Below are 25,747 nucleotides of genomic sequence, written 5' to 3'. Positions count from 1 at the left end.
AAATGAGAAATTTAAAATATGTATCCTATTTCTCAGTAGGTTTAGAACAATTTTGCAAAAGAAGAATGCATCTCGTAACTTCCATATCTGAAAAATCACTGAAATACTTAACTATCTGAAAATGAAGGCGTAGGTGAAAGTCAAATATTCAGACCTTGCTTGCAACTACAAGAACATTTTGGCTTTGATAACCATCCATAAGCCGCACACTAAAATGTTGATCTAATTGAAATATATGGTAGGATACTGGTCTTGTAGCTACTCTGTGGTCAGCATTGTCTCCATGTAGTTATATGAGTGCGTATGAGGCTAATAATTACTTGAATAACTGGAATCATTTGTAACAACATGATTCTGTTTCTTGCAGCAGTAATTTCCATATACTGTCTTTCAGATGGAATTAAGTGAAGGTAAAGTTTCCTATATTACAAACATGAATTGGCAAGTAATGTGCACAAGGTGGTTACCTAGTGTAAAGTTTTTATTTGTTATTGCAAGGTAGCCATAAATACTCATTAGTTCCTACTCCAGGAACTCCAGTTTCCAGCTTTGCCATACATGTAGCCTAGTATTTTTAACCACAAAATGTAATACAGTTGTTAAATACAAATGTTTCCATAATGCACAGTATGCTATAGGAATAAATGTAGTAGATACTAAAAATTATGTGAATTTAAAAAAAATATAAAAATTAAGTAGATAAGTAGATATTAAAAACTATTTTGTGTAATATTTCGTAGGTTTTCATGTGAAAACAGGAATATTTGGGAATAGCTTTATTACTTGTTATTTTCTCTGTTCCTCTTTTGACAAGTTTAACTTAGGTGTGGGTTGGAAGTCTTCAAGGTCCCTTTTAGAGAGGCCTGTAGTTGAATTTGTTCACGTTTCTTTTTTTTTCCTTAAAAATTTGAGTTGTAGCTGCCATCCTTCTGGCCAAAGAAGCATGGATGGGTGCTCCATTCAGAGCACATCAAAACAACACTTTAATTAGCTGGAAGGTTGCTTATTCCCCATATCTTCTGGGATTAAAATCGCTTTCAGTGGAAGAGCTTTAATAATGGCCCTCATTTTATGTTGGCTTATTTAGAGATTTTGTAATTAGTGCTAAGATATTAAAAGCTGCGCATAGTAAATAAGATATTCTAAGGCAAATCTTTTTAATTGTTGTTTTTCAATTTGATGATAGAATATACTCTGTCATGTTATGTAACGTTACCCTCTAATCTGGCACAAGTATTGAAAGGAAAAAGGAAAATATGGTCTGAGCCAGGGGTACTTGGTTTCTGTAGGTTCAGTAGTATTCACCATGCATATTCTGTTGCAGAATTTTGCTGTGGGCCTCAGTTAAAAATCTGCTTCTGCTTCTTGCTCTTTGACTTCTCCTGTACGTGCACCGGCTCCTAAGACAGGGGGGTTGCCTGGAAGTAGGCAGGTACGGAGCACCCAGAGATGCCACTGATTGTGCTCAGTTCTAGCATGGTTGATGCTGTGCAATGAACTTTTAAAAGGTGCTAAGGGCTTCTCATTTTGCAATGTTTTAATATATATAAAATGCAACAACTCCTTTTGGTGGTTTTTCAAGTTTTCAGTGATAAATCATTGCCTTGATGCTGCATGTGCAGTACCTAGCAGAGCAGTTGCGTATAAGATTCATACTGTGTGCTTCAGCCATGAATTGGTCCTACATTTAAATGTTTGCAATGAAAAACCTGTTATCTCATGTGAGGTACAGTATAGCCTTCCCGATGAGACACAAGGTCTGTCATTACAGCCTCAGCTACATGTTATTTATTATGTGAAAATATTTTTCGAGTGGTCTGTCTGTCCTGTACAGCTGCCTTTACATTAAAAAAAAAAAAAAAATCGACTTACATACACGGCCACTGGTGTTAGTCATTTTTACAGGGGAGGGAAGGAGGAGGGGAAGATGCAGAAATCCTCCTCCTCTTAGACAGTAGTAACAGTGTGAGGATGCCTTGTCCTCATTTTTATTACTTCTGAGATTTTATTGCTGGCAGCCAGATGTGCTGAAACTCCTGACGACAGCATCTATTCACTGCATGTTTTTAATAGGCTTAGAGAAATATGAGTAGAGTACATGAAAGCAGCTCAGCTTCACACTTCAGCTGGGAATGCCCAAAAAGCTTACTGCTGTTTAGAATTCTTGCTACAGTCAGGAGAAAGCCGCACGGGTACTAAATCTTCTACGACTGAATTAGAAGAATAATGACTGTACAATTAACTATCAGCCCCTGCTCATTTAGGCACAGTTTTTACAGAGACCAGGAGAAATATGGAACTTGATTGGCATGTTTGCATTTGATGGTGTGTGCAAAATAGATGACTTTTAAGACAGGTGGTGAAGAAAAATAGAAGGGAAGGAAAGAGAAAATGCAATTTGAGACACTGCGCCAGGTCTGCAATTCTGTTTTATCTCATTTTCATGGGGTTTTCTCATCCCCTCCAAATATTTTACAAAATGATCTTTTTGGACAGACGCTGAACAATACTAGGTAAGTAGAAATGAAAGATGTTTCCCTTACCATTTCTGTGCTTGTGCTGATAGCAATGTTTGCATGTTTTGCAGTGCGATACCTTTCTAATTGCACTCTTAAATATTAACATTTTTATGGTGGCAGTGACTCTCTTCTGTTGGTGCTTTTATGTTTTATGTAAGGATTTGAATGAGAAGTCAGTCTGCAGAAATAAAACCAGCACAGATAGAATAAAATATTTAAGATGGATATGTATCTTCCAAATACATTAGCTGCCATTAGGAGCTCGCATTATTAGCTCTAATCCTTAAAGCATATTAAATAATCATAAACAAATTTGCCTGGGAAAATGATTTCTGTGTGGATGTGGCAGTGAAAGGATTAAATGCTCAGCGATGTGCCTGTTTAACCATATATAATTTGTTGGGAGATGTAAATTAGGAGCCCTGCATACCATTTGCAACACAGGCAGACAGCAGTTCCTTATTTTTAGAAGACTTTGATGCTGTGTGCGATGCTTGTCACTAATGGCTTTAACTAGCCAAATTACAGCTGGTCAGGGGATGCTTTGCAGTAGGTCGGTCAGCTCTGTAGGCTACCCTTTAGCTGTTGTTTTGTGGAAATTTGAAGCGATGGGGAGAAGTTGTTGTTTATTTGTGGGAGATGGTTATTAAATTGGCTGCTCAGTTTTATTTCTGAGAGGAAACTGAATTCATAGCAACTCATTTTTGTTGCATTCAGTGAAGATAATGCTGTAATGCCAGTGTTGAGAACTTTTTCATACTGCTTTTAAATATTAACAGAAAAAAATGATTAAGAAATGTATCTAAAAGCCTGTGAGTGCAGATCGGGGAGAAGAGGAAGCCTGTAGTTTTTTGTAAAGATAGTGCACTGATGGAAACATTCTGGAAAAAGCGTGGAAGTAATATTGCAGAGACTGTACCTAGCATTTTAATCTTCCTCTCTGTATCTGTGGGAGAAATCCCTTTTAAATGAGGTATCCTTGCTTCAATACAATGATATCTGTATTTAATACTTCAGAAAACTGTTATTTCCCAGAGCATTGTTCTAAGGATTCTCTCCCTTACTCCTGATGTTTCTTTTATCAATATTTTAATATTTATTTAATGTTAGTGCTTTCAAGTTCTCGTACCTTGGCTTTGAATTTCTATTTAGGCATGCAGAATGGGGGAGGCAGCTTTAGTAATCACAATCAGTTTAGTGAATTAAGATTCTTTTAGATATAGCTGAAATCTGTAGTCAGTGGGATTTTCCTTACCTCCCTTTAGTGTGCTGTGAAATCTTTGAAGCTCAACAAAATGGAGCAATAATTCATGTATTATCAGCTGTGATTGTAAAGCAGTGCATATTTCCAAGTGCACAGTTTCAGGCCTGCAGCAACCAACAAAGCCCTTAGCAACTGTTCCAGACATCTACAAACCGATTCCTGGTTCTCTGTATCTGTTTTTGCAGATCAAAGTGCCTGCTTTTTGCAGATCAAGGTGCATGCTTCTTCTTAATTTTGTGCAGACACGTCTGCGTACTGCTTTTAGGTGTGTATTTTGTTGTAAGTCTCATGCAAAAGCTGCAAATGATAGCAGTTTCCAATCAAAAGGCATCAGAGGAATATTTGATTGCATTTGTTGTGCCTGAGATTTAGAATTACATTTATTCTAGAAGACCGGCAAAGAAGAAAGGATTACTAGAAACCCAGCCTCTCACCCGGTACGGGCTGTCAGGTTTAGGATGAGAATATTTCTACATTTATAAGGAGCTGTTTAATGTTTTTCTGGGTACCAGTGCAAAGCATTGTGCAATTTTTTAACAAAATGCAGCAGTAACCACGGTAGACAAGTCATGCCTTCTGTGTTATTTAAACTTTTTTATTAGTTGGAAGTTATTTGAACTTACGGGGTAAAGAGGTTCTTTCTAAATTCAGAATAAGTATTTTAAATTCAGTCATGATAAAAGGGCTTTGAAGAAGTCACGTATTGAATAGTTACTAAAAGTCTTGCCTACATTTATTTTGGAGGGTACTCCTTTTTATTGTCTTACTCATTAAAAATTACATTTTAATTTTTCTAATTACATCAATGTAGTATGTATTTTAGGTAGATTTTTCACTGAGTCTTGCATTATGAAGGTACCATACTTGCTAAAACCTGATTGTTTGAGCATCAGAAATGTAGCAAGGAAAATAAAAATACCTACAGCATGTACAAGATTGTGCTTTACCAACGTATAATGTGGTCTGTCTCTTTGGGCTTTGAAGTTAAATATTTATTCAGATTATGAAGCCTCTTTTGTGCTTTTTCAGTTTTATTTTCCGTCTGTTTTTATATCTAAAAAGTAAAAGTTGGAGTCCAGAACGATAACAGCTGACATTAAGCACAAAATGATTAACTGCTGGTATACAAAGCAATAATGGGAAGAAAACAGGTTTACACATACTAACAGCATAGCAGGTAATAAAATATTAAGAAAAGTCATAGGGGAATAGGTAGTCTGCATATGACTGTAACTGAAAATGCATTCCTATTAATTTTCACATGATCTATATTCTTAAGAGTTCTCCTGAAGTTTAGATGTGCTGTGATTTTGGCTTTGGAAAGCCAGTTATCGTGGCCTCGGTGTTCTGGTATTATACCAAATATTAGCAGGAATATATATATTAAGCTGCTTTTTTTTTTTATTTTACAAAGAAACCTTACATGAGTTGGCTTTTTATTGCATGTTCTTTGTGTTACAGTAGCTGGTGTGAGAGGACCCAAATGACGCTGAACTCCTCATGAGTTAGATTGATTTTACCATCGAAATGGCTTTAGTTAGCCTCTGCTAACAGCTTCAGCTGGAGGAATATTGCAGTTTGGTTTTCAGTAAGATGCTGTTGTTGGTGTAAAAGGGCGAGCTTTACGGGCTCTTCCTCCTGGTCCTGCACGTCTCCTGTCCCACATTACCAGCTCTGGCCAGCTGAAGCAGTACGTGCTAGGAGTTCACTTCAAAATCGTTTCACCTACCTTGTGAGTGCAATGCTATTTCCCCTGCAATAGGTTGCTTTCTGCTGGAAAATTATTAGAATTACCTCATGTTAGGAAATCAGTAGAATTGTTTTGTATTCTTGGCATTTGGCAAACAGCAAGCTTGGGGAATAAAGTCTTCATGGGGAATAAAATCTTCAGGGAAAGAAAGGGTGGGGAAAGAAATCGGGAGACTTTTCTCTTGATTCTGAAAGCGTACCTAGTGCTTACATTACATCCAAATTGCTCAGCAGCATCTAAAGGAGCTCCAGATTTTTGAACTCTTAATTTCTTTCTGATGATGTTAGCTGTCATTCACATGAGTAAAGACAATGAGATAAAGTTTTTGAATGTCTTTAAAAGCCTTTAATTATCAGATATGTTGGATATTCTGATCGTCATTCTTCGTTTAGAGTTCAGAGTACAAATACTGTGCTGTCAGATGCTTTATTTGTAGCAGCACGCTTTGAGAAGTCACAGTTGCTTTGGGCAATATTCAGATTAACACATCACTGCATTATGGCGAGTATCTTTTGTGACTAAAATTGATACAAATGGCACGGAGGAGTATCAGTCCAATTTTACCATTGCAGTATGTATTAGCAGGGCTTTTCTGAGAATGGAAAGCAGGGGATTTACCTAAATCTAGTTTGTCCCACAACATGTTAATATTTTTTTGTCACAGCCATGTGAAGGTGAATTTGTTGTATAGGTTGGCCACACAGGGGCATAAGATAACTTATATATTCTGCCCCAAGTACCAGTACCAAGGTTGTTCTCACCACAAATTCTATGTACAGCAGAGGCTCGGGAATGGTCCATGCTTTGAAATTAGACACACCTATTTTGAAAAAGTAGACTATATTTTATTTCATTAAATTTAAACTCATTATTTTCAGAGATTCTTAAGTGTTTATGCTTTTTGAACTCCTTGGTAAGCATCTTTTAAATAAGTATGCTGATTTTCAAAAGGTTACTAAAATAACTAATATATTACCCTATTTATGAAACCTTACTTACACAGAAAATAAGATTCTAACAGAAAACTCTTATTTATTTTCATTATTTAATTTTCTGTTTTCTTTCCTGAGGATACCTATGAGCTATTTACTGATGCTCCATTTTATAGTTAAGCCATCACATGATGTCAAGAATTACTGGCACAGACATTTGTTATTCATCATGGTGCAATTAATGATTACTTTGACATTGAAGGAAAAAGATCATTTTCTATTCCCTGTTGGGAAATGATTTTGTGGAGATATTTCTGCAGAACAGATTTTTTAATTTTCCTGACTGTATAGGTTCAACAAAGCATGGGGTTTGCAATAATTTTAAGGGTATGTTGCATTTACACATATTTCTAGTCCAAGAGTCAAGGATAAAAACACAGTGATGACATTCGAACTGAGTCTATTGTCCATTTTCTGACATATGGTACTGAGTAATAACTGCAACTGCCTCCCTCCCATTCAGAATGGAGCTTGCCCATAACTACCTTTAACTATGTTGTTTGTTGGGATGTTCACTTCCCTACTAGATACATATAAACCCATCTTAAACCATTTCCTGAATTTTTCAGCTGATGTGCTTCATCAGTTGAAAAGCCATGTGATGCTAGAAAGAAATCCAGAACATTTATCTGTATTCCTTTTCTTTATATATTTTTTTTCCTTGACGAGTCAAAGGCATAGCAAAGCTATTTTTCCCCGGTTCCTAACAGTGTGTTACATCAAACATAATCTAATGCCACCCTACTTCTCTGCATTACTTCAGAGAGGTTAGCCATGTCATATGATCAACAATCGTTTTTCACCTAAAATTGAAGTCGTGAACCATATTGAGGTGAATGCCTATGCATATATTTTAACTTCTATAAACACAAGGGGAAGACTGGCTGGATTAAGAGGTTGTATATAAGACATAGACAACAGGTTGTATATAAAAGACAGAAAGAAACTGTTACTACTTTCTTTCCTGGTATTCCATGAAAAGCAGCTGTCAGAATAAGGAGAACCTTTTAAATTCCTCTTTTTCCTGTAACCCGTTTAAAAATTCCAAGCTTTTGGATTACAAAAAAGCCCACTACCACAGCAACCCAATGAAGTAGAGCAGACAGCAGGGGTGAGGGAGTTCAGTGGTGAAATTAGTGACCACATTTGGACTTTTTTGCACCTTTGCCATGCGTCCTCACAGAGCACTCCATGTGCTCTTTGAGCTGTGAACAAGTATATTGAACACCATCCATCCTTTGGCCCTTAATTTTCTACTTTGGGAGAAAGTGGGGCAAGCAGCACGAGTATATTAGTTTCCTCCTTCTCATCTTTCTATTTCCCATGCAAGAAGAAACTGAACATGCCCTGAAGCTATTTCTTTTTGGGAAGAAGTTCTGTATTGCATCCTGTCTTGGCAGCTGTTAATTTTTTTGGGACTTGTTTTTTAAATCCTTTTTTTCTGGGGAAAAAAATCAGTCAGAGAGAGAAAAGTAAGAGAGAGATTTCCTTAGAGAACCATCTCCCTTCCTATCTCTTCCAGCTCTGGAGAGAGCTACCTTCTGTTACTTCCACCTCAGTTGCTGCAGATTTAATAAAGTGACATATGCTTCCTCTGTGCATCTCACAGGGCTGGGGCTATTTGCAGCCGTAACAGGTTTCTCTCTATTCTCTTTGTGCATCAGCTACTGTTACATGAGGATGCTAAGAATATCCTACCTGGCACGTGGTTGCAACTTCCCACCAGGAAGAAAAAAAGAGGAGGGGTCAAATGTGGACAATTGACCACAATCCAGTTAGTATGTGACATTTTTGAATTTAAATCACCCTAAATTTGGAACCAATTACATATGTCTTAAAACTTATGTATATTTAACCAGGATGAGAGCAGTAGAAATCTAAGCTATATTTGATGAGAACATATGAGAAGAATCCCTCTCCATTCTTGAATAACTCAGATAATTCCTGTAATTCCTAACACCATCCTCATGAGGTGTGGGTATTATCTTCTTCTTCCAGAAGAAGAGAAGGTAGATGCCATGATATTAAAAAATGACTGGTGATTTTGTCTGCACGACTTGAAACATTTTAAAGAGATCTGTTTAAAGAGCCCAGTAGTTTATGAAAAGTGCATGTTCCGACAGACATCTAGAAATCAAAATTTCTAGCCATGGACCTTTATGGGATACTAGATGCATTTGGTGGTGGATTGAGCTGTGGTGACTGCCACTAATGGTATGATCTTACCCTTCCTTGGGTGTTGTAGAAGTGCCCTGGGTGGTTTGTGAGTCTGTGCCACGATGCCTTGGGTTCCTTTGGTGTTCTGGTATGAGGCAAAGGCAATGTGCCAGACCATACACTCAGATGCATATTCATAAATATTTCCATTTTCCCACCTGTATGGTCAAAAACCCCTGGTAAGAGCCTAAGCCAGGCCTCCATTGCTCAGTACCAGGTATGTCAGAAGAACAATCATTGAGGCCCTCACCTTTTATTTTCACTCCTTTCTTTATTGTTTTAGCGTTTTTCCTTTCAGGCCAGCCAGTGAGTTAAATCACCCGCACATTCATGGCCTAACGGGCCTACCCATGGCAACATTCATTTACCCTGTTGGGAACAGTACTTATAATGAATTGTGGAAACGTGGTGCTTCAAAAAGCAAACTTCTGATTCCAACTAAGATATATCCATGTGCTCCTTGGTAGAGGCCCTTTGCCAGCTGTTCTGTGGCCTCTGCTGGCTCCTGGCAGTGGCAAGGAGGAGGTAGGCCCCTTCTCTGGTGTGGGCCCTCCTCCTGGACTGCTTCTTGAAATGTTTTTTTCTGTTTTTGATCTTGGCACAGTGTGGTTCTGGGTAGGAAGAGAATTAGAAGGGTGACCAATCTTATTTAAACCTCTTGAATATGGTCTCAACTGAGAGATGGATAGAATAACACAATAAATGTGGAAACTTGGGATATGTGGTCTAGATAAACGAGGATGGAAGAGAGCAGTATTGCAGCTCTTCCTGCCTTCCCACTGAGGCAGGGCTAACCTTCCAGCTGCTAACTATGGACAGAGCAGCCCTTTAGATCCTCCAGGAGTACACACTTGCAGTGAAGAGGTAGAACGAAGGTTTATTTAGAGAAAATACCAGGTTTCGAAACAGTTCCAAAAAGATTGGTAGCTGGGCTTCAGGTGGTTCATAATGTTCTGATAAAAGGGATAATAAAAAAATAGTATTGGTCCTTGCATAAACTGTGAAATCTGAGGTGAGTATGGGAGTTAGCAGTATCGTTTTAACCCTACCCTTAGATAGGAGGCTTGAAGCAGAAGTTGGAAATATTTCAAGTCCTTGGCTTCACTTCAGCTTGTGCTTTGCAACAGGGAGGCAAAACTCTTTTCCCTTAACCCTGACAAAAAATAACTGCGAGAATCAGAAATGACATAAAAATTTTGCATATTGGAGAATTTTGTCCCAAATTTGTCTAAGTATGGCATGGATTACAGATTTAGTTGTTGAAATATAAACTTGTATTGGTTTTAGAACAAGAATTGGGTTGGATTTATCTTACTGAAGTCAGTGAATTTGCATACTGTCTTTATTTATAAGGCTGAAATAGATCTCGATTAATACACCCTATCCTACTTGCAACTTTTGACATATCTGTCTGATGAAGATACACTTCCGAGTCTTATCTTCTGGTATTCAAGATAATTTTTTATCATGAAACTTAATATTTTTAAGAACTTAGTTTGTAGTTCATGCCTTTTAGATTGTAACAGCCATTAATGTTATAATCTGAACAATAACCTTTTATTGTTAAAAGGTGCACAAGACTAAGCTGACAGGCAAGGAAATGCAATTTCCTTGTTAACTGCTTCATAATATTTATCTTTCTAAATCTGTAAAGTATGAAGTTGCTAAGAAATACTCTAAACCAAAGTTTAGTATGTGGTTCAGCTATTATGCACCAAAGAGGGGACTCTTAACGTGTATAATGCATGTGTATTTGTAAGTGACAAATATTGCATTATTAAATAAATGACAAGTGAGAAAACTTGATACAAATTTGAATATTTTTTTTCTCTGTAATGCATTCAAAATACTACTTTTGAAGTGTTGATTATAACACTATTAAAAGATGGCCCCAGATTTTCAAGATGAAATACACTCCAATTATTGATTCCTTATCTCAGTTCTGCAAAATTTAGTTGCAAGTATAGATATGCAAACGTAATAAAAAAATAGCTTCAAAAAACTGGCTGAAACCACAAGCATAAAATCTCCTCTCCCAACCTACCCTCTCCTCTTCTATATACCAATGTTTCTCTTTGCATTCCTTGATTTTCCTAGCATTATTTTTTATGTTGTTGCTCCTGCGTCTTCAGATTGCGCTCACAGCGAGTGCATTTTGTGTGGATGTTGAGAACCCAGGGGCAGGCAGCGTTCCGTTCACTTGACAGCTTCCATTTTTCACTGCTGTTGGTGGCATTGTTCTGCTGTAAAATTACATGAAAATGTGTTTTTTAAAGAAGACCCAAATTTTACAGCTCTTCTGTATCACAGTGACTCTACCACTGTGCCTGACCATTATTCAAATAACCTATAATAAATGCCTCTAATGCCCTATTTTCAAGAACTTTTCCAATAGAACCTACTTCATCTAACTGCTACAGTTTTGCAAGTTTTGGAGAAGTGTCAGGAAGGACAGAAAAGATTTTAAAAAGCAACAAGAATTATGGTTATAAAACCACAGCAATTCAAATAATTTACATGCAGAAAAGCTTGTGATTAGTGTAGATCATTAATGGTAAAGTATGCTCATTCATAGCACAAAGCACAATCATGGGGCATAAGGAGTACCTGTAATGGTATTTCAAATCTCCTATTTTAGACTACAGCATGAGAAGAAGGTGTCAGCATCATTTGGTCAAAGAACTGGGGGGTGCAGAGATCTCAATTCTGCACCTGCCACCATCAACATTTCCTTTGCAGTGCCAGGAGAATAATATGAACTTCTCTGCTGGAGTTTTCTGGTATATATTTCCTATTCAATATGTCACAGGCAGACTGAGGTTTAATTTATAATTCTTCGCAAAGCGTGATGCTGGATGTGCACGTATACACAAATGAGAGATCAAAGGCAATTTTCATTCTATTTTCTAGGAATTTAGGTTCACCTTTGGATTTCAGGCCATGTGACAGAATAGCTGGAATATCTTAGACATGCACAAGGATTTTGTGGCATACCCTTCACTTGCACTGAGGACGCCCTCAGTCATACCAGCTGCAAATTGCATCATATCGCTAACTACATTATTTCCTTAGATAGTCAGCTACACAGCTGCTGTGTCTTCATCATGGTGATTTTTCATCTTGGGATGGGTCTTTCAGAGTGTTTTCAATTAATTCAAGAACTAAACATAATTTCTCAGTTCTGCAAGCATATATTTATATACATATAAATATGTAAATGTATATACATGTAAATAAATACATACAATTCTGCAAGCATGTATTTATATACAGATAAAGCAAATATATTTGTATTTGCATGGAAATAGTGAGTGTGATGATGTTGGGCAGTGTGTTTGATCATACTTGCTAAGTGTAATGGAGACTCTAAAAAGCTGAGTAACTGTACAAGCTGCTCAGAGGTTCTGTTTATAAGATTGCACTGGTGTACAGAAATACCTTCTCCTCCTGTGAACCACAAAAAATAAAAATAAAATCACTGATATGCAGTGGCTGTTGCTGATGGTAAGCTTGGAAGAACCCATGGACCTTGATTTTTGTGGGTTTTATTGCAGTTCCATGGAACTAATGCAGTGGGGTCTGTTCTGGATTCTGGTCTGTTGATGTAATCCATTGCGAGTATGTCTGTATTTTAGAGTTCACAGATAAATATAGAAATAAATGCAGCTGAGAAATGTGAACATTTCCTACTAACCTTTAATTGGGAAACCTTTTGAATAATCATTAGTGTTTAAATGCTGTTTCAATAATTACTTTTCTACTGAAGCTATGCAGGGTACATTAATCAGAATTTCATGTTGGTTACATACGAGTGATATCTAAACTGTTCTTGTGTCATACATAGAAAATCTGCTGCATATATTCACCTTTGATTGGAGAAAGTGGATATTAAAACAACAGTTTTGGTCAGATTGGGAATGAATTTTGGATCTACCGTTGCTTCAGCTGAAGATGAGCTAAGTAAAAAGGCGAAAAAATGTTTTTCTTAAGTAGGTCTTTGGCAATGCATCAGCTCTGCTTGAATTCTGGGAGTTTCATTATAACAATTTCAAATTTGGAGCGATGTGTTAGTGCATGATACATTTTTTCTCCAGAAAATAATGTTAGTTCATTGTAATTGCCAAGAAAATGTGTGGAAAAAGTACACTGAACTCTGAGGAGTGTGACAGTGTGGCGATAAGATAGGAAACAGTTTATCATATAGACCTACTCATTGCGGTGTGTTATTTCTGTCCCTTGCCTATCTGTATTTTTTCTTTCCCTGTTTCAGTTCTTTCCCCTGACAAGAAAATGCTGCAAAATAATATAATTTCAGTCATGCATCAGGCATTCCACAAGTAATGTGAAGTTAAACTATGGCAATAGAGTAGTTGTTAATTTTTCGTTATCTCCATGTATCTAAATAACACGTTTCAGAAACTTTTTTTTTCCCTACATATTACTCTATGAGAAGATAAATTTTGTTCTATTTCAAAACAAAGCACTTCATTAAACATTCAGCATCTTTCACTATCCATATCAATGGCTAAAAACAAATGATTTATCTTTGCTTTAGTTTTTCAAATGGTTTTGCACTAGCAAAATTGGTGACATTTTTTTTTTCTTTCCCAGAATAGAACACATTAAGTTATATAATTAAAACCAAGAAAAGGTAATGTTTTCAGGCCAATATATTAATTTTGGATTTCTGAACTAAGCTTTGCTTTTATTGGTGTGCTAGACTAGTCTATGTACTGAGCAGATCTAGAAGGAAAATTTTATTTTCTATTATTTTGACGTGTTTTGTGCTTAATCATGCGATGCACTATATTTTTAGTGTGTGTTTCATCAAGACTGAACCGAATACCCTGAAAAAAATATAAGAAAGTACTATAATGATTAATGTTAATGCACTTCGTACTGATTGCAGATTGACTAATGCCAGCATGAAACTGATGCATTCCTAGTTAGGGTCCTTTGGATATAGACCACAGGCTTCACCCGTACTCAAAACATGTTGGGAAGTCCAATTTAGAAACATTACCAAATTGGAAGAAGAGGTTTATGAGAGCGGTTGTGAGGAAGGATACTGTCAATATCGCAGCAGAAGTATGTATTAACTCTGCAGTGAAAGCGTGCCCTCCATTTCGCCTGATTATATTTTCTGTCTACGATATACTCTGTGCTGATTAGCTGCACTTTCTGCTGCAGGGCTGCTGCATTCTATTTACGGTATATAATCATGTATAATAAATAAGATGGTTTGAATACTTAACCAGGAATGATACTACATTTATTAAGGTATTCGTGTATTATTGTGGATTATTTCTGGTTCCACAGTTAATGCTAAATTCTATTTTTTTTTCCTTTGAAGCAGAAAATTTAACTTTGTTTCTTGTATGTAGGAAAAGAAAAATTTCAGGTATTCTAGATGTTCTCTCAGTAAAGCTTATAACTGTCTTGAAATGATCTTTTAGCTTTTGAGTTCTAGTCCAGTAAAATAGTATTTTAAATATTTACATAGCAAGTCTCATTTTTTTTGAGATCTGTGCAAACAGTACCATGAATAAGGCACTAGTACAGCTTTTTTTTTTTTTTCTTCCAGTTTCTTTGTAGCTCTGTAATCTGCTAACTAAAAGACTAAAACTTGCTAACTAAAAGATTACTTTTCATGACTCTTCATTTTGATCTTGATTAGTCAACAAAGATTGTTTTTTTGTTGCTGGTTTAATTCCTTTAAGTGATATATACAGAATTAATTTATTTGTTAAAGAGGATTACAATGTCTACGTCTGTCTTTTCCCTGAGTAAATCCAATATAATAAACATTTCAACTCCTAGTTAGGAACCTAAGTTCATTGTGCATCACTCAGGAACTGAGATGAGGATAATATAGACTCCTGGAAATGAGCTTTAGATAAACATCTTCTGTAAAATGCAGATTTAATGTTTTCCACGTAAAGCCCATAGGGTGTCTGTTGTGGCTAACCATGACTTGCAGGTTGCAGCCTACTGAAAAACTATTAAATGCCATTTTAGGTTTTGAGTAGTTTCTAACTGTGAATTTGGATGGAACATGCTGTCCTATGAGTCTGAGACACTGGAATCATTGAGAATATTTCTGGAAATATGGTTTTAGCTAATCTACATTTCAAAAAAGCAATAAAAGAAGATGAAAAAAGAACACAAAACAAAACCAAAAAAACACCACCACGAAAGAGATAGAATAGTGAAATGGAAATATGCCCAGGTTGGTTTATTATTGTTGAAAGAAGACAGCTTAGTAGCATATGTATGTATTAATTACTTAAACAGCAAGGATGAAAGAGATTCATTTAGGAGATTTAAAAAAAATCTTGATGATGAAATCAATATAAGGTTTAGACTAAATGTCCATTCAGATTTCTTAATCTACCCCATTGCAGAATGAATCACCTAGCAAATGGCATTGCATAAGCCTTAAAAACAAACCAAACACAAACAAACAGAAAACCATCAGAAATTAGATTAAGAAATCTCTAGAAAATGTACTGTGGGGAAAGATCCTTCATTGTCATGGAAACAAACCAGATCATCTAATAAGTGCTTTCCATCTCCAGCTACATCCTACTTCTGCCATATATTTCCAGGTGAAGTTAGAAAAGAAAAGCATTTGTGTTTATTTTGACTGTCTGACAATGCGGTACTGACAGCTAAGATGCCAGTACTATCTCTGGAAGTTTATTTTTCATTAGGATTAAGTAGGAATTATTGTTTATAATACATGAATGCCTAATTAAAACACAAGGGCTAAAAGGCATTATTAACAGACCAAATATTACTGCTACTATCTCCGTTTCCTGCATCACGCCAGCATCACTTCTGTCATATTTTGCTGATTCTTCTTTCAGTCAAATGCAAGGCAAATCAAGGAAGCTATAATTAATTAATTTTATTTATTCTTTATCTAAACAGTCTCTTTGACAAGAAGGACCTTGTTTTCAGAAAAATGTTTGGACTGTGTTTGTACATTACCTTCTAGAAAAGTTTTAAGAGACTAAATGATTTTCTTGGAAGATTCCCTAAAGAGTATCACAGATAAAAAAAGACATTTTTTTTTCTTGGGAGGTTAAAAACTTCTTTGACCTATCACCAAGCTCACGGCCTTTTTCCAAAGAGGTTAATGTCACTTGGTGGCGTGAGAAGCTTGCAGCTGAAACACAATCAGAAGTTGCGTTCCCTTAAATTCTACTTAGATATTCAATCTTTCTTTATAAGACTTAATTCAGAAGTCAAGAATCTAGATAGGGAAATAGTAGGAAAACTCAGGGACAAAATGTATGGATCGTGAAGGCATTTATAATGCTTGCTGCGTTCATCTGCGGTTTCTCAGTTTTCATTAGAAAGGCTTTACCCTTTGCATTGCTAAAATAGTCTTCAGTTATATAAACCTTTGAGTCAGTGTATTTACAAATGTGAAATTGAGCTTGTATTAAAAGCTGAGGATCTGGAAGGAATATTTCGAAAAGTAACACTGGGCTTAGGAGGCTGCTAGTAGGCATCAAGAAGATTTTATAAAGGCTGTGGAAGGAAATGAGACGTGTGCCCAGGTCTGTCTCATCTGAGATCAGATGCTGATCAAAGCCCCCTAGGTTTCCTGCGAAATCAGTGGAGAGACAGAGATATTTTAGGACAGAATCTAGGTGACATGTTTAGGCAGCTACGTTACTGTAAGTCTGTTGCTGACCAGGAAACGTGAGATAATCATAGCTTCATCTTTTTGGGGAGCTAGCTTGTACAGAGAGATGGGAATGCATAATTAACCAGTTAATGATGACTATAATGAAATTTAGAGTATTCTGAGAAAAGGTGTGTGAGGCAAATACTAGGTACCTCTTACAGATCTGACTCTTAGATGCAACCAGGTTTTGAGTAAGTTGGCTAAAGGAGGTTGGCGTATCCTTGTCACAATGAGCTTGGTGGTTATTTTGGCAGTGTAATGGGTAGGAATATGTAATAATGATGCAACTTCTAAAGAAAACAGAAGTTGCTACAAAATATATATTTGCTTATAGATCTATTTATATATTTATTTATTTATTTATCTTTTAGGCAAAGGCTCTTTCTTCTACCTAGCTTGGAAGGAGATTTGTATATAGGAAAGAAATCATTACTCAAATAGCATGATAGAGAAGTGCTATCCCTTTCTTTCTCTTAGTGGTTGAGACGTAGTGTCTACATTAAAAAAAAAAAAAAAAAGTTTTTGTTCTTTCCTTTACCTACTATGGTTGTTGGTAGGAAGAACACTGCTTCTCAGAATAAACACAATTTTTTTCTTAGAAAAGTCAAGTGAAGTAATATAAGACTAATAAAAATAAAATTACCACATCCCGGGTCTGTGAAGGCTAAGACTTCACTTGAAGCTAACAAAATAAATTTGTTGAAATACAAAAAATATTTGAAACCTTTTTAAAATATGGGTGCAAACCTGCAGCAGTATTTGCTTATCTTTCTGTGCCTTAACAGCAGAGGAACTTGTCACAGGGTAAATTTGTCATTGGGATGGGTCACTGCAGACAGTTTAATGTGGTTTGCCAAAAATGAGCTTCAAATTGTCTCATTTCCAAATATATGAATTAGCAGTATATTGCTGTCAGACACAAACTTAATTTTTTTGCCTTCATTGTTTGCTTTAAGTAAAAGTGGTAATGCCATCCAAGTTTCTTCACCTTACAAAGATAACACGATCTCTAAAGTGAAGAGAAAATGCTAAATATCATCTCACACAAAAAATCTTAGAAAATACGCAGTTATAAAAGAATTGTCATTCTCTGAAAAGGGATACATAAATAAAGTATTTCAGAGTATTCAACTTAAATCTCTTCTACATTTATGTTAGTCTGATAATGACCAGAGCTGTCTACCTTTTCTTCCCTTATGGCTCTCAAGAGCAGCTGTTGCAGTGAAACCACTGAAATGAAAATAAATCAGCACGAAATATAGCCACATTTTCCAGAATGTTAATTGAGGCTTTCTGCCTAAATAAGAACACTAGTTCATTAAAAATAATAAGCAATACTTGTCCGATATTTAGCTATCTAATAAAATGGTTATGTTGATTTTGATTGTTTAAAGAATAGCTACAGGAAAGAAAAGTTGAGTATAAATGCTTGCAATTTAAATTAGATTTATCATTTGCTCTTTATTTCTAACTTTGCCTCTTGAGCTATGAGCTCTAGAACTTTCTCGTTTAATACTTTTTTTTCTTTTTTTTTTTTTTTTTGTGAATTAGAAGCCACATAAAAGTAATTGAATAGCTCTGAAATACTGTACAGAGACGATCACAATTAATTTCATCAAGTAAAAAACACACTTTGCCAGATACAAAAGGACACCTATCCAACTGCACTGTCCGTCTGACTGGTTCCAAATAAGTTTTCTGTTCAGTCATCCAGAGACACAATGCTAGACTATAAATTATGGTGATGCTCCATCAAGGGTATTTTTCAGTGTATATATGTATACACATTTTAATGTACATTTTGTATCATATTTAACATTAACACAATTTTATTACTGTCCTAAGGAAGAATCGTTACTCTTTTTGCTTATGTGGCTTACACATAAAAAACATAAAAAGAGGTCAAGGAGCCAGAAGAGGGAGTGAACCCAGCATACCTAAAGTGCCTGTGTACCAGGGAGAGACTGGTTTGTCTTCACCTAAAGCATTTCAAGTCTCTGGCTTCCTGGGGGTGTGCATGAACAAGTGATCCAGTGTGGTGTTGGAGTTGAAGGGTTCTCTGCATTGTCTCCATTTGAATCTGTGTCATTTATGTTGGGGTAAAAATGCAAGACAGAGGAAAAATGAGCTGCCAACTGCGGTCTTGTACTGAGGGGTCTGGTCACAGCTGCCAGAACTGTGTACAGATCCCGTCTAATGCTCTTCTTACTGGTCTAGTAATTACTGCGGTTACTATTTTTTTAATTTTTAATTTTATAAAGTATCAGTGTTACTTCCTCCTCCAGCCATACTGAAAGAGTGAGCCAGTTGTTTATGCAAAGAAAGTGTTGTCAGTGCTTTCTTTGGAAGGATCCATGGAGAGTTCTCCTTACCGTTACTTCTTATTCTGGACCTGACACCACAAACCTTCCTTGAGAATGGAGGGCGGCCCTGTAGACACCAGCCTTGCCTCTTCCTCCAGGCCACATCTTCAGCCCAGAAGGAACGTGTTGAGAAGGAAAGTCAGGAGCCAAGATCTGTTACTGACAGTTCATTGCTGAGTGCTTTTGAGCCCCACTACAGCCACGTAAGTTCTGCAGACACTGAGAGGAGCGCAGGCCTGGGCGGCAGCTCTACCTCAGACCTTCATGCTCAGCAGAACTCAAGGCTTGAAGGCTGTTAAAAGTCAGCCTGACAAATCCTCGTGAGAACTGGTAAGCAAGTGTGCAGCTGTAGTGCAGCTATATCCGTAAGTGCCTCAGGCTTTGGCATAGTAGCTCAGATGTTTTGGTCTGTGAGTTCCCATCAAATAAAGGATTTCATGATATGTTCAGGGGAGGGGCAGGATTCCAGACACGCAAATTCCCAGATTTTTCTGCTTGTTCACCCAGGTACACCATATACTGCTTTGAAATGTAGTGAGTCAAATTCTCAGATGCCTAAAGCTTCTCATTTGCTGTGTATTGTTGTTAATAATTAACTTAGTATTTTGTTTCCTGGGCTACATATTTGTTTCCACGGACTACATATTTACAAGGTAATCATCATTGTCCCCATAGCTAAGTTCTTGTAATGGAGAAACATTATATTGCTGTCTCATCTTCAGCTTGGCACCACCAGCGTTGTCAGCACCTGTTTTCTGTTTTTAAGACATTGTGGATTAGAAGGTGTGGAAAACAGAAATATTTTTCTCTTCCATGCAGTATGGATATTTAGTTATGCACATCAGCTACTAAAATCTGGCACCAGCACATCTTTTTGTGTGTGTGTGTGTGTCTTCATTACCTGTTAGAGTGAGAAGCAAGTAAACATTTTGGTTCCAATTCATTTCCTGTAAATGTTTTAGAATTAAAGCTTACAAAATTTCAAGCAACAAAGTAACTATTAAAAGCAATATGCTGTAGAAAAGTAGTATAAAATTGAGGAAAATAAAGAGGATGTTTATAGATGAATTGAAAGAATATTTATTTAGTAACTTATCACTCACTTGGTTTTACTTTGGTACATTGTTTTTTAAATTCCCTGTCTTTTACGTGAAATGCCGAGATTTTGATGACTGTAATTAAACATCTCCTTAACTGTTTATATGTACTGCACCAAGTTGGCTTGTTAAACACATTAAGCAACAAGTTGTAGGTAATTTTTTGTGGAAAGATACAGTAATACAAAACATCCCAGGTTTCTTCTGTTGAAGGAAGAAATGAAAAATCAGATTATTCCATAGAACAGGGGTAAGTATTGTCCAGCTTTTTTGAGAAAATGGGCTGAGTGCTTTGCCTTAAAAATGTCAACAGATCACAATCATAACCTGAGGGCAATTTGTTCTATCCACTCTTGCTCTCCTTGTGCTATTCAGAGAGCTCAAAGCAATCCTAAATTACCATCAGATTCTCCTTCTAGGGATTCTCATGGTTAGTGATGTTTCCAGGGAAGCTTAAAGACATCTGAGTAGACTTCAAACTGCAATATTAATTCCTTCTATGTTACCAGCAGCTTTTTCATCTGCTTTTCGGCTGTAGATGGTAGTATGGTAAGTTAAGGCTCTGACAAGAGATACTGAAAAATCTATCTTCCTTTTGTCTGCTTCATTTTAGTGGGCTTTCAGCCAGGACTGAGATGAGTGGTGGGCTGGGGGCAGGAACACTGGTCAGAGTGCCTTCACATCCCATAGCATGAGACTGGTGGTCTTGAGCTGAAAACATGCAAAGCCTGGTTTGTTGTGAGAGGCAAGACTTATTCAAATACTTTCATGTAAAGGAGATTGTGTGTCTGGAATGCAGTTTCAGGCTGTTATTAAACACATTTTTAAGTCATCTTTGAGAGCTTTTCTGTATGTCAGAAGTAGACCAGGATTGTGTGCTGTTATCATCAGTTACATATTACCATTAGCCATTTCTCCAAAGAAGACATACGATGTAAACTTTTCCTTGTATTAAAAAAAATCTCTTCTCTATCCTCATTGTTTGGTGCTTAATTTCTAGTTTCTAAATGAGAAAGACATTATGTCTTGACATTACGTCTAACCCCCTTTGTGAAGTTTTATTTGTAAACACATGAAAATTTTCCATGAAACTCTTTAAATTATGTATGATCCAGTGTAAAAACATTTTACTAGTACTTCATAATCCACAAATACATTATTATTAATTATTTAACATATAAGTAGATTATTGCAGAGCACTACTGTATTTTTTGTAGTCTTGTATAGTACTGTAGCTTAGAATCATACAACAGCTCAGGTGGGAAGGGACCTTAAAGCCCACCCAGTTCCACCCCCCTGCCATGGGCAGGGACACCTCCCACCAGCCCAGGCTGCCCAAAGCCCCATCCAGCCTGGCCTTGAGCACCTCCAGGGATGGGGCATCCACAGCTTCTCTGGGCAGCCTGTGCCAGGGCCTCACCACCCTCTGAGAGAAGAATTTCCTCCTAACCTCTAATGTAAATCTCCCCTCTTTTAGTTTGAAATCATTCTCCCTTGTCCTGTCTTTGTCTGCCTGAGTGAAAAATCACTCTCCATCTTTTTTATAAGCCCCCTCTAAGTATTGAAAGGCCACAGTGAGGTCCTCACAGATCTTTCCCTTGTCCCAGTTGGACATCCTCAGCCCTCTCAGCCTTTCTTCACAGGAGAGGTGCTTCAGCCCTCAGATCGTCTTTGTGGCCCTCCTCTAGACCCACTCTAACAGCCCCACATCCTTCTTGTGCTGGGGGCCCCAGACCTGGACGCAGCACTCCAGGTGGGACCTCACAAGAGCAGAAAGATGGGGGCAATCACCTCCCTCCACCTGCTGGCCACTCCTCTGTTGATGCAGTCCGGGATGCAGTTGGCCTGGGCTGCAAGTGTCCACTGCTGAGGTGATCAAACACTGACAGAAATGACCACTTACAAGTCATGAAGGCCATGTATATGGTAGACCTTCTTCCACCACCGTATACTTCAGGAGGTGACCAAATAGTGACCAGCTGGGCTCAGAACAGTCTAACCAACCTGATGGATGAGAAAGGATGGGGTAATGAAAGGGGCTGAGGGAGGGAGGGAGAATCAGGAGGCTTTTCCCTGGGGCTTTGGCCTAGGAAGAACCCTATCTGTGGATGTCATGAGACAAGGGCAAAAAAAATCTTTCACTTTCTCAGCATGTAACTTATTAACTATCATTATTATTGCCATTGTGTTATCTGTTGTGGTTATTGTGTTTAAATCTTCTACCTAAGAAAGGAGAAAGAATTGAGAAGGCCCATGTGGTACTGGAGGTGCGGTGTAGATCAGAGCAAGAATGTGAGTATCTGAAAAAATGAACGGGTTGCTATCATTTCATGAACTGTTCATACATGTGTTGCAATCCCACAGTAACTCATGTAAAGATAGAACCAGAGGACATTCAGTTATTTAGAAAAGCAATAAAGGCGCAAAAGGAGTTTCAAATAGGTGAGTTCCTAATGGCTTGATAAGTCAGTACCTTTTTTTGGCAGTAGGCTTGTGTTTAGTAACTTAGTCTTTCATTCAGACAAAATGCTGTCTTTCAGAGAGAAGAGAACATAAATCAAGTATGACCAAACTTGTCCATGTAGAGGATAAGTGTGAAAAAAAAAAGTTAGTTCATTAACTATATTAAGTCTAATTTTAAGTTCAGGTCTTCCAAATGGATTTTCACTCTTGAGCGGAGCTTAAGAAAGTTCTGCATGGGTATGTTAAAGTCTGGAAAAACTGCCTTCAAGTTTAAGAGACTAAACATGCCATTTATTTAAAGAAGATGAAATGTTTACTGCATAGTGATTGATAAGTGCCTGCTCACTGAAAAATATTCTTGGAGCCTATTATGAAAAGACGCAACAACATCCATTAAATGTAAGGGAAGCAATATCTCAGACAAAAAATGGTGAAAGTTTTGTTATAAAATTGAGGGACTTGGCATCAAAAGACTCCAAATCACAACTGAATGTTTTTCAGATGTATATTTTTCAACTCAGATGCAATTTATGATCTAGATTTAAGAAAACTGGTCTTTGTAATCGAGGAAGCCATATGGGATGATAAGAATAATTCCTTGTGAATTTAATTTATGAACTAACTAAAGGCCAAGTGGAGGAGAAAATCCAAACAAATTTTCTGTAGCAAGCATTTTAATTAGTATTGAGTTTAGCAATAGTTTTGTTTTAAAAGAAGCCTTAAATGCTTAAATGCTTAAAACCATACCTGAGAATATCATTTTATATCTAGTTTATTACTTAAATATGTACTACTGTGTGGTTTCTATTACATGTGCAGCATGCCTTATGTTCAGCTTTGGCTGCGTAAATGAGTGGAGGGTGGCTCTGATTTCTGTGCATTTTAAGAAGCTTGCCCAGATGGTGGATATTGCTGAGTCACCACTCCAGGCTCAGGTAGCAGTTTGTTCTGGTCCTCATCAAAAGATTTATAATGATTCTTATCAGTTTATCCGTATGCTTGTCAGTTCATTTCACAATGCAGAGATTAGATGGACTGATGGCTACATATTGTTCAGAAAATATTATTTTTTCATTACAATCCATCGCACTTTTTCAAAGCCAAATTCTAAGAGCTTTGTTGTTAAAGAAACACATCTTACGATTTAGCTTCCATTTCCATGTGTTGTTTCCCATTTGTTATGCTGTATTGTCAATATTAACTGATTCTTCTTATTTTGACACATTCCTTGTGGTTGAACCATCCCTGTCTGTGAATCTGTACTTCCTGGTGTTCAATCATTAGGCCTGGACATGATCTTCAGAGGCAGTTGCAAGATAACTTCATAGCAGTAACTGAGATAATGCAACTTTTGTAATGAATTTAATATACTCAGTTCCTTACTTATACATTCAAGGACTATATTAGCCCCTTCAGTGTAGATTCTTCTTGAAAATCGAAGTGACTGCTTTCCAGCATGGAGTCTTCCATCATGGTGATGTGGCTTACCTGTTTTTCCTGGCTGAATGATTTACGTTTAGCTGTGTTGCAGCATGATTTCTGAAGCTATCCTTTTCCTTCAGCCATTCAGTCAGCGTTATCCTGATAACTTCATGCATACTTGGGAGATATGTAAATATCAATATCAAAATAACTATTGGTGCAACATCCACAGGGCTTTGGGATCTTGAAAATCACTGTTAACACATGAGCTTGCCCTTTTTGTAGACCTTCTGAAGCTACTTGCTATGAACCTAGAAAGTCAGTATAATTTAGTATAAATGTAAAACAATCCTTACTAAAATTAGACATTTCCTTAGCTACTGATGTAATGGAAAATATTTATGGTCATCACCACCTAGTATCAGTTTATAATCTGGCTTCCTTCCAAATCACAGGAGAGAAACACTGATCATCTCTGTCTATCAGTTGAAAATTTTACCATTTCCTTTTCATAACAGACTCGCATAATTGTTAAATTCCTTTGCTTTTGATATAGTTTCAGAAATACTTCATATGTTTTTTGTCCTCGTCTCATCTGACAAGGGATTTCCCATATGTATTTTTGTTTCCATTACCAGTTTTCTTTTAACTTCTAGCTTTATGTTAATTATTCTCAGCTTTTCCACTTGTTATATTTGTATAACTGATTTCACTTACAGCTGAAGGAAAGGATAGCTGCTAAAATGTTCTAAAAAGTACTCAGTCAGAATTTCCACTTCTCAGTTTACATTTTTTCTCTTCATTTGATTTGGATCCTTGTTTTCAGCTTTGGGCCACAAAATACTTTCAAGCTCTGTGAATGTATATTAAAGGCTTGTGCTTGACTGTGAATCATGTAACAAATTTCACAGGATCACAGAATGGTTTGGGTTGGAAGGGACCTTAAAGCCCACCCAGTTCCACCCCAATGCCATGGGCAGGGACACCTCCCACCAGCCCAGGTTGCCCAAAGCCCCATCCAGCCTGGCCTTGAGCACCTCCAGGGATGGGGCATCCACAGCTTCTCTGGGCAGCCTGTGCCAGGGCCTCATCAAGGGGCCTTCCAAGTATCTAATCTAAACCTACCCTCTTTTAGTTTAAAACCATTCCCCCTTGTCCTATCTCTTATGACGCTTTCTGATAAAAATGTGAAGTAATTGTGATCATTTGTACCTAGGATGTTACTAATTTTTAGGTATGTGACCGGTTCTTCATTCTCTCAGGATGACATTTCAGGATTAAAATATTTCTTTGTGTTGATGCAGCATTTTTTTTATTTTTTCACTGTTGAACTTTACAGCTATCTTTCTGAAAACTTCTAGGGACCTTCTGGCACTGGAAAGCCTGAACTTTCCAGTATACGTGGCATATATGCTTATACTAATATCTCCATCTCTCCAACATGAAAAAGGTGTTTTTTTTTTTTTTTTTTTTTTTTTTATACTATAAATGGGTCTTAAGGAATGTGTCATTTAGTTAGCTATAATGATAGATGCATTTAGATAGAAGAATGTTGATTTCAAATTGATTATAGATAAAACATTGATTTAAAAACATTTGAGATATTTTCATTGAAAGTTCTTCAGTGAACAGAAGGTAGGTAAAGGAACAGTAACACAGGGAGCTCCTTTATTAATGTGAAGTAAGTGACCCCTCCATACAGTGACACAAAGTGTATGAAGAAATGAGCCTTTTAAAGATAGAGCATTTATATTCTGTAAAACCACACCTAGACAGGAATTTACTTCTAAAACATGTACAATAATGTTTTCAAGAATAGTCAGTAGTTTTTAGTGTTTTGAAGTCGTCTGTAACCTGCAAAGTTCACATATGGCTGTGTCGTTAATTCTGGTATGTGTCATTACTGATAACAGGTGGAGCCCATCAGGTACTAACCACGTCTTGTTTCTTGACTTTAGAAG

General features: G+C 36.9%; 1 protein-coding gene across 25 annotated transcripts in view; it reads left to right on the top strand.

Annotated features, from left to right (window-relative positions):
- The window catches only part of RIMS2 (regulating synaptic membrane exocytosis 2), a 450,137-nt gene that overhangs the window by 135,080 nt on the left and 289,310 nt on the right, over positions 1-25,747 (top strand). For 2 of the 25 annotated variants that reach the window (XM_072034403.1, XM_072034404.1), the window contains exon 1: positions 1,946-2,513. The exons of 18 other annotated variants lie outside the window; for them this stretch is intronic. In XM_072034403.1, the coding sequence (XP_071890504.1) occupies positions 2,392-2,513 (122 nt within the window). In that variant the 5' untranslated portion in view covers positions 1,946-2,391. Of the gene's footprint in view, positions 1-1,945; positions 2,514-25,747 lie in introns of those variants that run through there. 5 more of the 25 variants (XM_072034400.1, XM_072034401.1, XM_072034405.1 and 2 more) reach the window with 4 other exon arrangements.

The sequence above is a fragment of the Anas platyrhynchos genome, chromosome 2 (assembly GCF_047663525.1).
Source record: "Anas platyrhynchos isolate ZD024472 breed Pekin duck chromosome 2, IASCAAS_PekinDuck_T2T, whole genome shotgun sequence".
Classification (NCBI taxonomy): domain Eukaryota; kingdom Metazoa; phylum Chordata; class Aves; order Anseriformes; family Anatidae; genus Anas; species Anas platyrhynchos.
This window is presented reverse-complemented; position numbering and strand designations above follow the sequence as displayed.